At 37.1% G+C, this 12,116-nt stretch overlaps 1 protein-coding gene across 1 annotated transcript; it reads left to right on the top strand.

The window, feature by feature from the left end:
- The first annotated feature begins 687 nt into the window (after window positions 1-687).
- On the top strand, window positions 688-1,635 carry LOC125913708 (olfactory receptor 56A3). The gene has a single exon (XM_049618899.1). It carries the CDS (start codon window positions 688-690, stop codon window positions 1,633-1,635), a length of 948 nt encoding a protein of 315 aa, XP_049474856.1.
- Window positions 1,636-12,116: the final 10,481 nt, after the last annotated feature.

The raw sequence follows: 12,116 nt of genomic DNA on the forward strand, positions 1-12,116 counted from the left end.
AACTGTTTGTTCCCTGAAGCTAAGAATCCTACATATATGAATACCTATTGGCAATTCTTTGGTGGGATCAACAACCAATGAACTAAAATAACATTTTAGACAAGGTGAAAATTAACTAAATTTATTCCAGGGTATCATTTTTGCAAACTGTGATTAAAGCCAACTATAGCTGAAAATTCAGAATGGGGGGTGGCATAGAGAACTAAGGCCATGCGCCTCAGTCCTTACTTTGTGCCAGACTCTGCTACTCATTTGTGCATATTGCTAAATTGTCATGTGGTAGTCTAGGTGGTAATTAAATAATAAAACACAAAAGGGAATAAATTTAAGAGTACAAATTTAGAGACTCACCTTTCACAAAGTAGTTTCCAAGTAATTTCTCCTTCTCTTTAGTTGCTGCAAAGATATAAAACTTCCTTAAACTTACATTTTGAATAATTCAAACATATCTAAACAAAGCACAAATCCTCAGTCCTCTATACTGCTTAAATTGATAGGATTATCCCAGTAGCATGGCACAAAGGATAAACAGATGAATTCACGTGACTCTGGACGACTTGCTAGGAATCAAGCATGTCACCTAGGTGAGGCAAATAGTTCTAAATCCATGTGTCATGTGTCACTAGCTAATTTTTATCCTAATTTTACAGACCACTACAAGAAAGCTGTAGAAATATATGAAAAAATATGACAGCACACCAAAATGACACCATCTCCTCTGAGGTTTCAGATTTCCTCCTGAATTGTTTTGTCAGGTCCCACACCTGGCAACTTTCTTTTTCCCTCCCCCTAAGCCTTCTCTTCTTCCTGGCCATGGGGGCCAATGGTGTTCTCCTGATCACTATATGGCTGGAAGCCTCTCTGCATGAGCCCATGTACTATCTACTCAGCATCCTCTCCCTATTGGACATTGTGCTCTGCCTCACTGTCATTCCCAAGGTCCTGGCCATCTTTTGGTTTGAACTCAAGTCCATCAGCTTCTATGCCTGCTTCCTCCAGATGTACATTATGAACTGTTTCCTTGCCATGGAGTCCTGCACATTCATGGTCATGGCCTATGACCGTTATGTGGCCATCTGTCATCCACTGAGGTACCCATCCATCATCACTGACCAATTTGTAGCCAAGGCTGCCATTTTTATTTTGGCCAGGAATGTTATTTCTACAGTGCCTATTCCCATTCTCTCATCCAGACTCCATTATTGTGGGAGAAAAGTCATTGAAAACTGCATCTGTGCCAATATGTCTGTCTCCAGGCTCTCCTGTGATGATGTCACCATCAATCGCCTCTACCAGTTTGCTGGAGGCTGGACACTGCTAGGATCTGACCTCATCCTCATCTTCCTCTCCTACACACTCATACTGCGAGCGGTGCTGAGACTCAAGGCAGAGGGTGCTGTGGCCAAGGCCCTGAGCACATGTGGCTCCCACTTCATCCTTATCCTCTTCTTCAGCACCATCCTTCTGGTCTTCGTGCTCACTCATGTGGTGAAGAAGAAGGTCTCCTCTGATGTTCCAGTCTTGCTCAACGTCCTCCACCATGTCATCCCCGCAGCCCTCAACCCCATAGTTTATGGAGTGCGGACCCAGGAGATCAAGCAAGGAATCCAGAGATTATTAAAGAAAGGGTGGTAATAAGGACAACTGGATCTCTTCATTCCTAATATAGTTTAAGTTTGAATCAAATAATGGGTAAGTCAGCTGAAATTTTATCTATGAGTTACAATTTCAAACTGGTTATTGGATATTGTGTCTTATTTAATAAAATTTAAGTTTCATTGTAAGTTTCCTTTTGTCTCACTTTTACTTTAACAATATCCTTGACCACTTTACTTTTTTTCTCCACACATATTATCCTATACTAACAACATACAGAGATTCCATGGGTAGGTTCTGAAGTGACAAATTTATGTTCCTGAATATACAGCTGTTAATATTTCATGCCTTTGCATTCTTGAATATACAACTGTGGATATTTGGGGGTACAGCTATGTAATGTGTAATGCATTCTTATTCTTATTTCCACAGAAGGAAGCATATTGGATACAAAGACATAGGAGTTGAATTTCAGTCCTGAATGATGGAAGATTGCTATTCATGTGTAACTGGGTCTGTAATTGGGTTGTCTTTTGAAATGTGCATTGCAAGAGAACTGGGATTTTTCTTGGATTTCTCATTTGTGAAACAATTAGCAATGAGTTTGATCAGATTTAAGAGATTCCTAAATTCTCCTCCCCAAAGGGGAGGACATTTATCTTTTGGATCCAGAGTGTCATATTTTATGATATGCACAGACAGCTCTGCTAAAGAGTTAAAGATTGCAAGGATTATAATATATGATGCAGTAATAATAATTTAAATATCAAAAATATAATATCTGAACATTATTTTCATGTTAATTGTATAGTATCTAAAGATACTTTGTGTCCTGGTAATTCTTCAGATATGAATACACAAAAATAGAATATTGCTGCTGTCAGGAGCTAAAACTATGGTTAGTGGTAATACAATATGAGTTCCAAGAACATATTTTTCTCAATGGGAGAGAATGAGGAATGGAATAAGGCATATCTATATGTAGTAAGTTACCTGACAACATAATAAAGCACTAGATAGAGAGTTAAAGGTCTGAAAGGTAAGGCTTACTCAACTACACAAAAAGTTGGGTTCTTGGGAACAAATTAGGTGGTCTCATTGTGTTTCATGTTACTCATCTGTTACCCTTGTGGATAGTGAAAAATTTATTTTAAAAGGTTCTTTCTAAATATAAGCTTTTGCACCTTAATAACAACTCATAAGTGTATTTCCTTGTTTCATCATGGAAGGAAAATCTCTCAACAGTCTAATGCCAATACTGTCCCCAAAATCTAGGCCTCTTAGCCTTCATTGATTCATCCTGGGCCTACTTAAGTTTTCATTCTGCAAAACTGTCCATTTCTTGTTCTTCTCTGTCTCACAATAAATAACAATGAATTGGTATCTCACTCCTCTTCTTCTAGATACCATTATGAGCTACTATTGGAAAAAAGAACAAACACCAAAAACAGGTACTGACATAATTAAGAATCAATAGTTTAAAGAACATAATCAACATTTTATTGGGAAAAATATAACTATCAAAAGTAAAAAAAAAAAAAAAAACAAAGAAAAAACAATGTCAATATCCAATTAGGTTCATGCCATAGATAACCTTTTTCTTTGTTACTTGAAAAAGAGCTCTCCACAATCTCATTCTCTCACACATTTCAACCTTAAAAAATTATTTGGTTTAAAATACGACTTACGGGCTCTGTGCTCACAGCTCAGAGCCTGTAGCCTGCTTCAGATTCTGTGTCTCCCTCTCTTTCTGGCCCTCCCCCGTTCATGCTCTGTCTCTGTCTCAAAAATAAATAAACATTAAAAAATTTTTTTAAAAAAAAGGGGGGGCGCCTGGGTGGCTCAGTCGATTAAGCGTCCGACTTCGGCTCAGGTCATGATCTCCCGCTCTGTGAGTTCCAACCCTGCGTCAGGCTCTGTGCTGACAGCTCAGAGCCTGGAGCCCGCTTCAGATTCTGTGTCTCCCTCTCTCTCTGGCCCTCCCCCGTTCATGCTCTGTCTCTCTCTGTCTCAAAAAATAAATAAACGTTAAAAAAATTTTTTTAAATACGACTTAAAAAGTGGAAAAACATTCCATGATTATGTATTGGAAGAACAAATATTGTTAAAATGTTGATACGACCCAAAGCAATCTACATATTTAGTGCAATTCCTATGAAAATAACACCAGCATTCTTCACTGAGCTAGAACAAACAATCCTAAAATTTGTATGGATCCAGACAGGACCCCAAACAGCCAAAGCAATCCTGAAAAGGAAAACCAAAGCTGGGACATTGCAATTCTGGACTTCAAGCCATATTAAAAAGCAGTAATCATCAAGACAGTATGTTACTGGCAGAAGAACAGACACATCAATCAATAGAACAGAGTAGACAACCCAGAAACAAACCCACAAATGTATAGCCAACTAATCTTTGATAAAGCAGGAAAGAATATCCAATGGAAAAAATACAGTCTCTTCAGCAAATGGTGTTGGGAAAACTGGACAGTGACATGTAGAAGAATAAACTTGGACCACATTTTTACACTATACACAAAAAGGAACTCAAAATGAATGAAAGACCTAAATATAACACAGGAAGCCATCAAAATCCTAGAAGAGAAAACAGGTAACAACCTCTTTGACCTCTGCCACATCAACTTCTTACTCAACATGTCTCCAGAGGCAAGGGAAACAAAAGCAAAAATGAACTATTAGGACCTCATCAAGATAAAAACCTTCTGCACAGCTAAGGAAACAATCAGCAAAACTAAAAGGCAACTGAAACAATGGGGGAATATATTTGCAAATGACAAAACAGATAAAGAGATTGTATCCAAAATCTATAAGTAATTTATCAAACTCAACACCCAAAAACCAAATAATCCAGTGAATAAATGGGCAAAAGACATGAACAGACACTTCTCCAAAGAAGACATCCAGATTGCTAACACACACATAAAAAAATGCTCAACATCACTCATCATCAGGGAAATACAAATTAAAACCACAATAAGATACCACCTCACACCTGTCAGAATATGAACAATTCAGGCAACATCAGAAGTTGCTGAGGATATGGAGAAAGAGCAACCCTTTTGTAGTGCTGGTGGGAATGCAACCTGGTGCAGCCACTCCGGAAAACAATATGGAAATTCCTCAAAAAAATTAAAATAGAACTACCCTATGACCTAGCAATTGGACTACTAGGTATTTATCCAAAGGATACAGTTATGCTGTTTTGAAGGGGCCCATGCACCCCAATGTTCATAGTAACACAATCAACAATAGCCAAAGTATGAAAAGAGCCCAAATGTCCCATTGACTGATGAATGGATAAAGAAGATGTAGTATGTATACATATGTGTATATATGATGAAACATTACTCAGTGATCAAAAAGAATGATATCTTGCCATTTGAAACAACATGGATGGACCTTAAGTGTGTTGTGCTAAGCAAAATAAGCCAGTCAGAGAAAGACAAATATCATATGATTTCACTCATATGTGGAATTTAAGAAATAAGACAGATGAACATAAGGGAAGGAAAGCAAAAATAATATAAAAACAGAGAGGGAGACAAACCATAAGAAACTCTTAAATACAGATTACAAATTGAGGGTTGCTGGTGGAGTTTTGGATGGGGGGATGGATTAAGCAGGACACTTGCTGGGATGAGCACTGGGTGTTATATGTAAAGTGATGACTCACTAAATTCTTTTCCTGAAATCATTATTACACTACATGTTAACTAAGTTGGATGAAAATAAATTTAAAATTAAAATTAAAAATAATAATAAAGTGCATGTAACTGGATACAAACAGAAAAGTCTTACAAATATGATATAATGTGCTGTGAAGTTAAACTACTATCTCTTAGGAACTAATAAAAGTTTACTAGTTTAAATACTATCATATATTAACATCTGCTCATCAAGGGACCAAAAACTTTCAGGACTAATCGCCACCAGGGTCATATTGCATAGCAAACCAAGATCTCTCCAATTAGCTGTTAGAAAACTTGAACATTGAATGCATGAAAAGGGCTACATCAGGGGATTTAAAGCATATACCACCCAAGACTGAGAAAATTTGACATGTGTTGTCTTCCAAACTAGACAGTAAAATCTTTACATTTAAAACTTATATTTTTGAAAGTTTTACATTGTTGTGTTTATATGCAACTTTTACACATTTATGGCTCACATCAAAGCAGTATTGACAGATCCATTTGAGAAGTTCAAAAGATTAATGACGGCTTTATCCCACTAAAATAATTGATACTAAAATAGTGCTGTCCAATGTGAACCACATCCTTAATTTTAAATGTTTTAGTCACCACCGTAAACTATAAAAAGAAACGTTAAATTGAACTTAATTATGTGTTTTGTTGAATCCAATATCTAAAACATAATTTCAACACATAATACATACAAAAGAATTTAATACTAACATATTTTACATTCTTTTTATGTATGCTAGGTCTTTGAAATCCAGTGTGTATTTTACATTTATGTTGACAAAGTACAGCATCCGTTCATGATAAAAATGCCCAGAAAACTATATTTATAGGGAAATATCCTCAACATAATGAAGGCTATCTGTGAAACACCCAGAGCTAACGGCATCCTCGACAGGGAAAAACTGAGAGCTTTTGCCCTATGGTCAGGAACAAGACAGAGGTGTCCACTCACCACTGTTATTTAACTTAGTACTGGATGCCCTAGTCTCAGAAATCTGACAACAAAAAGAAATAAAAGGCATCCAAATCACAAAGGACTGATGTCAGAACAAAGGCAAAAGAAAAAGTTAAATTTTTCTTTCAACTTACAGGCCACTGATAAGTCCTTTAGATATGCAGAGTCACCTTCCTCTAGAAACTCAGCTGCCTCAGTGTTGACACTTTGCTAAGAGCAAAAGGCAATCTTAGCTTAACATTACCCCAACCCCCACGATCTTGTGAGTCTACTTTAAACATATATAAATGCCTTTGGAAACTTGCTTTACCTCTACACCCCAAGATGTATGTTGGCAAACATCCTCCAAGCAAAGGCCCACTGATACGTATCTGAAGGGTCTCTGTCTGAGGGTTTATTAAACAGCAATAAATGACCTTTTTCCAACAATACCTAGACCCCTCAGTGTCCTGGAAACCTTGTTTCCAAAATCGAGACCTGTGCTCTCCCTATTTGAAGTTATACAATCAGTCACCCATCACGACCCCAGTGCAGCTCTTTCTGCCCATGGGTACTATCCCTGTGCTTTAATTAAACCACCTTTTTGCACCAAAGACATCTCAAGAATTCTTTCTTGGCCACTGGCTTTGAACCCCAACATTTCCACATCAAGAAGAAGTAAAACTTTCACTATTTGCAGATGACATAATTCTCTATATAGAAAACCCAAAAGACTCCACCAAAATATTGCGAGAACTGAAAATCAAATTGAGTAAAATTGTAGGACACAATTCAATGTACAGTGTTATATTTCTGTACACTAATATAGAAGCAGCAGAAAGAGAAATTAAGGAATCAATCTCATTTACAATTGCACCAAAAATAATGAGATATCTAGGAATATACCTAAGCAAAGAGGTGAAAGACCTGTACTCTGAAAATCATAAAATATTGATGAAAGAAACTGAAAATGACACAAGGAAATGGAAGTGGAAATGAGCATTCGATGCTCATGGATTGGAAGAAAAAATATTTTTGAAATGTCTATATTACCCAAAGCAACATACAAATTTAATGCAATTCCTATCAAAACACTAACAGCATTTTTCATAGAGCTACAGCAAATAATCCTAAAATGTGTATGGAACCACAAAGTACCCTGAATAGCTAAAGCAATCTTAAAAAGAAAACCAAACCTGAAGGCATCACAATTCCAGATTGCAAATTACATTACAAAGTTGTGGTGATCAAAGCACAAAACTGGCACATAGATCACTAGAACAGAACAGAAAACCCAGAAATGGACCCGCAACTATAGGGGCAATTAATTGTCAACAAAGCAAGAAAGAATATCCAATGGTAAAATGACAGTCTTTTCAACAAATGGTGCTGGAAAATGGACGGCAACATGCAAAAGAATGAAACTGGACTACTTTGTTGCATCATGCACACAAATAAATTCAAAATGGATAAAAGACCTAAATGTGAGACAGGAAACCATAAAAATACTGGAGGAGGAAACAAGCAGTAACCTCTTTGATGTCGACTGGAGCAATTTCTTACTAGATTGGTCTTCTGAGGCAATGGAAACTAAAGCAAAAATAAAACTATGGGGACTTATCAAAGTAAAAAGTTTCTGCATAGCAAAGGAAACTATCAACAAAAGTAAAAGGCAACAGATAGATGAGAGAAGTTATTTGTAAATGATATATCTGATAAAGGGTTTATATCCAAAATCTATAAAGTTTCAAACTCGGGGCGCCAGGGTGGCTCAAATGGTTAAGTGTCTGACTCTTGATTTCAGCTCAGGTCATGATCTCATGGTTCATTGAGCCCCACATCCACACTGTCGGCAAGAAGTCTGCTTGGGATTTTGTCTCCCTCTTTCTATGCCCCTCCTCTGCTTTCTCTCTCTCTCTCTCTCTCTCTCTCTTTCAAAATAAATAAATAAACTTTATAAAAACTCAACACCCAAAAAACAAATAATCCAGTGAAGAAATGAGCAGAAGACATGAAGAGACATTTTTCTAAAGACATCCAGATGGCTAATAGACACATGAAAAGATGCTCAACATCACTAATCATCAGAGAAGCACAAATCAAAACCATAGTAAGACACCACCTCACAGCTGTCAGACTGGCTAAAATTGGGGCATCTGTGTGGCTCAGTCAGTTAAGCTTCTGACTCTTGGTTTTGCCTCAGGCTATGACCCCAAGATCCCTTAGACTGAACCCTGCATCGGGCTCTGCACTGATTTTGGAGCCTACTTGAGATTCTCTCTCTCACCATCTGCCACTCTCCCTGACTGAAGCTCTCTCTCTAAGTAAAATTTTTAAAAATTTTAAGGGGTGCCTAGGTGGCTCAGTTGGTTAAGCATCCAACTCTTGATTTGGGCTTAGGTCATGATCTTGTGGATCCTGAGATCTAGCCCTGTGTTGGACTCTGCACTGGCAGCATGATTTCTGCTTAGGATTCTCTCTCTATCCCTCTCTCCCTGCCCTTCCCTCACTCTCTTCCTCTCAAAATAGGTAGATAAACTTAAAATTTTTTAAATATAAAAATAATAAAGTAGTAACATATATTCACCTAGGTTATTTTTTAAAGGTCACATTAAATGGTATAAGGAATGTGAAAATACACTTCAGAAATTTCTAGTGAGATTTTTAAATATTTTGGAGAGATATTTGGTAATTCCTAGTAAAATTAAATATTTTTGTATGCTATAAGTGGAAACACAAACCACTCCTACACACATTCTAAGGACTCTAAGAGAAGCATACAAATATATTAACAGTAACAATATTGTTAAGAGTTAATTGTAAGTCATTTTGGTGTTGTTGGCTACTTACATAAAAAAAGAAAATACATATCATGGGAATTGAACAGCAATCAAAAAGAATGACTTACACAGAACAACATGGACAGTTGTTAAAATTTAGTGTTGAGTGAACACAAAGAATAAGATCAGATTTATGATCCCATATCATTTATAAAATCCAATATCCAAATCATCCTCCAATAGATGAACATGTAGTTGCATAAGCATACATGAGATTAATTAGAAAGACATATTTTAAGAACACTGGAGCTTTCACTTTTCTAAACAGAAGAGAAATAGGAGTGAAGTTGAGATATGCAGTTGACAGAGAAATAAAAATAAAGCAAAATAAAGCCTTTAAAAAGACTGATGCTGATGGCACACCATCACCCTTGGTCAGGGGTACTGTAATTGTGTTCTACGGTGGTAGAACACAGGTGGTAGGTGGTAGCTGCACCTGTGGTGAGAACAGCATAACTGTATACACTCGTTGAATCACTATGTTGTACAGCTATTAATGCAACATTGTGTGTCGGCTGTAATCAATTTTTTAAAATGAAAAATAAGAAAGAAAAAGAAACTAATGACGTTTGCTCCCATAATTTGAGGATGTGAATAATTCACATGAGTCTCAAAATGAAAATGAAAAATAAATTGTGTTTCCTAGATTACAGTTGTAGATACATCCTATTTGAAAAGTCTTTCGATACAGCAAAAGTCACTGTAGGATTTTGACTTTGAAAAGCACATTGCATTTTCACAGGATTATTTTTTATATTATTTTTATTAATTTAAATCTTAGTTAACTTACAATGCAATATTGGTTTCAGGAGCAGAATTCAGTGATTCATCACTTACATACCAAACCCTGTGCTCATCACAAGTGCTCATTTTAATACCCATCACCTATCTAGCCCCTCTTCCACCCACCAGCAACCCTTAGTTTGTTTTCTATCACTAAGAATCTCTTGTGGTTTGTTTCCCCTCTTCTCTTTTTCCTCCACTTTCCATGTGCTCTACTGTTTTATTTCTTCAATTCCATAAAAGCGTGAAGTCATATGGTATTTGTCTTTATCTGGTTGGCTTATTTTCTTAACATGATACATTCTAGCTCCATCCACATCATTGCAAATGGCAAGATTTCACTCTTTTTAATGGCTGGGTAATATTCCAATATATATATATATATATATATATATATATGCGCCACATCTTGTTTATCCATTCATCAGTCAATGGACATTTGAGCTCTCTCCATAGTTTAGCTACTGTTGACAACGCTGCTATAATTATTGGAGTGCATATACCCCTTTGAATCAGCATTTTTGTATCCTTTAGGGAAATACCTAACAGTACAAATGTAGGCTCATAGGGTAGTGCTCTTCTTAGTTTTTTGTGGACCCTACATACTGTCCTGCAGAGTACCTGCAACAGTTTGCATTCCCACTAACAGGGTAAGGGAGTTCCCCTTTCTCTGCAACCTTACAAACACCTGTTGTTTCCTGTGTCGTTAATTTTGGCCATTCTGATAGGTGTGAAATGGTGTCCCATTGTGGTTTTGGTTTGTATTTCCCTGATGATGAGTGAAATTGAGACTGTTTTTATGTGTCTGTTAGCTGTCTGAATGTCTTCTTTGGAAAAGTGTCTGTTCATGTCTCCCTTCCATTTCTTAACTGGGTTGTTGTTTTGAGGGGTGTTAGGCTTGATAAGTTCTTTATAGATTTTGGATACTAACCCTTGTGCCCTCCATGGGTCCAATAAGCTCACTCAGAAGTTATTATTGGCTTCGTCCACATGATTGTTAGATAGATACCTCCCAAACCATACTATCAAATGGATTGATGTTAACTTATCATGACTTGTATGATGGCATCATAATGATAATAATGCTACAGTAACTTGAAAAAAGAATCTCCTTGCTTTTATAGAGAAAGAAAATCATTTTTTTCTCCAACCTGCCTGCTTGTCTGTCCTAAGAGGATCTTTTAAGAACAAGGAAGAAAGGATTGGAGAAGTTCCCAGAGGGTAAAATCCCTTAGGCTCTGGAGTTATAACTACACCCAGATATTTCAGGAACTAACCAGAACTCCGATATCAGTGGACCCCAGCTTCACATCCTCTGTAAGTGAGTCTGGGTATAGAGGGTGCCTGAGAAGCAGCTATACCAAGATTAGCCAGAGCACTGGGGATGGGAAGAGGAGACACCTTTCTCTTCCATCAGATCAGTGCTCCTTTCCATTCTGGAGTCAGTACTGCTGAAGTAATCTGAAAACAGGGTAGTAGAGACTGAACCCTGTCTTACATCAGGAAGCACAAATGAGAACCTGTGCGAAGGGACTTTCCCTTCTGCCGCCTCTTGCCTTTTTGGGTCTTTTGCTGGGTGGTACCAGAGAGGCAAATACGCAGGACTTTGTCCACAGGAGATGAATGGGAATGGGAGCCTGGAAAGAGCATTATCTGCAGCTTAGTTTAGATGATTTGGAGTTATCAACTGTACATATTGAAACACAGGGACTTTAGGGCAAAATATCTGCCTACAAATGCTTGAATCATGGTGGAGGAATTAAATTAAATCTAGCTAACATTAGAGGTTGAAGACAGAGACCACAATTGGGGATCAGAGGGAGTAATAAAGTAATTCATCAGATTAAGCTCAATCTAAAGAATTTCTACAAGCTATGCTGTAAAAACAAAAAATTATGCCCAGAAGATAACTGAGGTACCTGTCACTGGTTGCACTCAATAATTTCGTAAACAATATTTGGGAGAAATGGTTCAAGTTCTGTCTGAGTTTCTGGAGTTATGTGGTCCTGACAATACTACTACTACTACTAATAATAATAATAATAATAATAATAAACAGTACTATCGGATACAACATAAAAGAAAACTAAGAAGAAAATTGCACTCAGAGCAGTGAAACCAGGAATCAAAATAGTAAGTGCAAGGAAAAAAGAGATTCCAGATTTCTGGAAAAGTGCCTGAGGATTTTATGGGCATGTGCATGGAGATGAGAGAGAGAAACCTAAAAACATATAAAACA

This window comes from Panthera uncia, chromosome D1 (assembly GCF_023721935.1).
Source record: "Panthera uncia isolate 11264 chromosome D1, Puncia_PCG_1.0, whole genome shotgun sequence".
In the NCBI taxonomy this organism is placed as follows: Eukaryota; Metazoa; Chordata; class Mammalia; order Carnivora; family Felidae; genus Panthera; species Panthera uncia.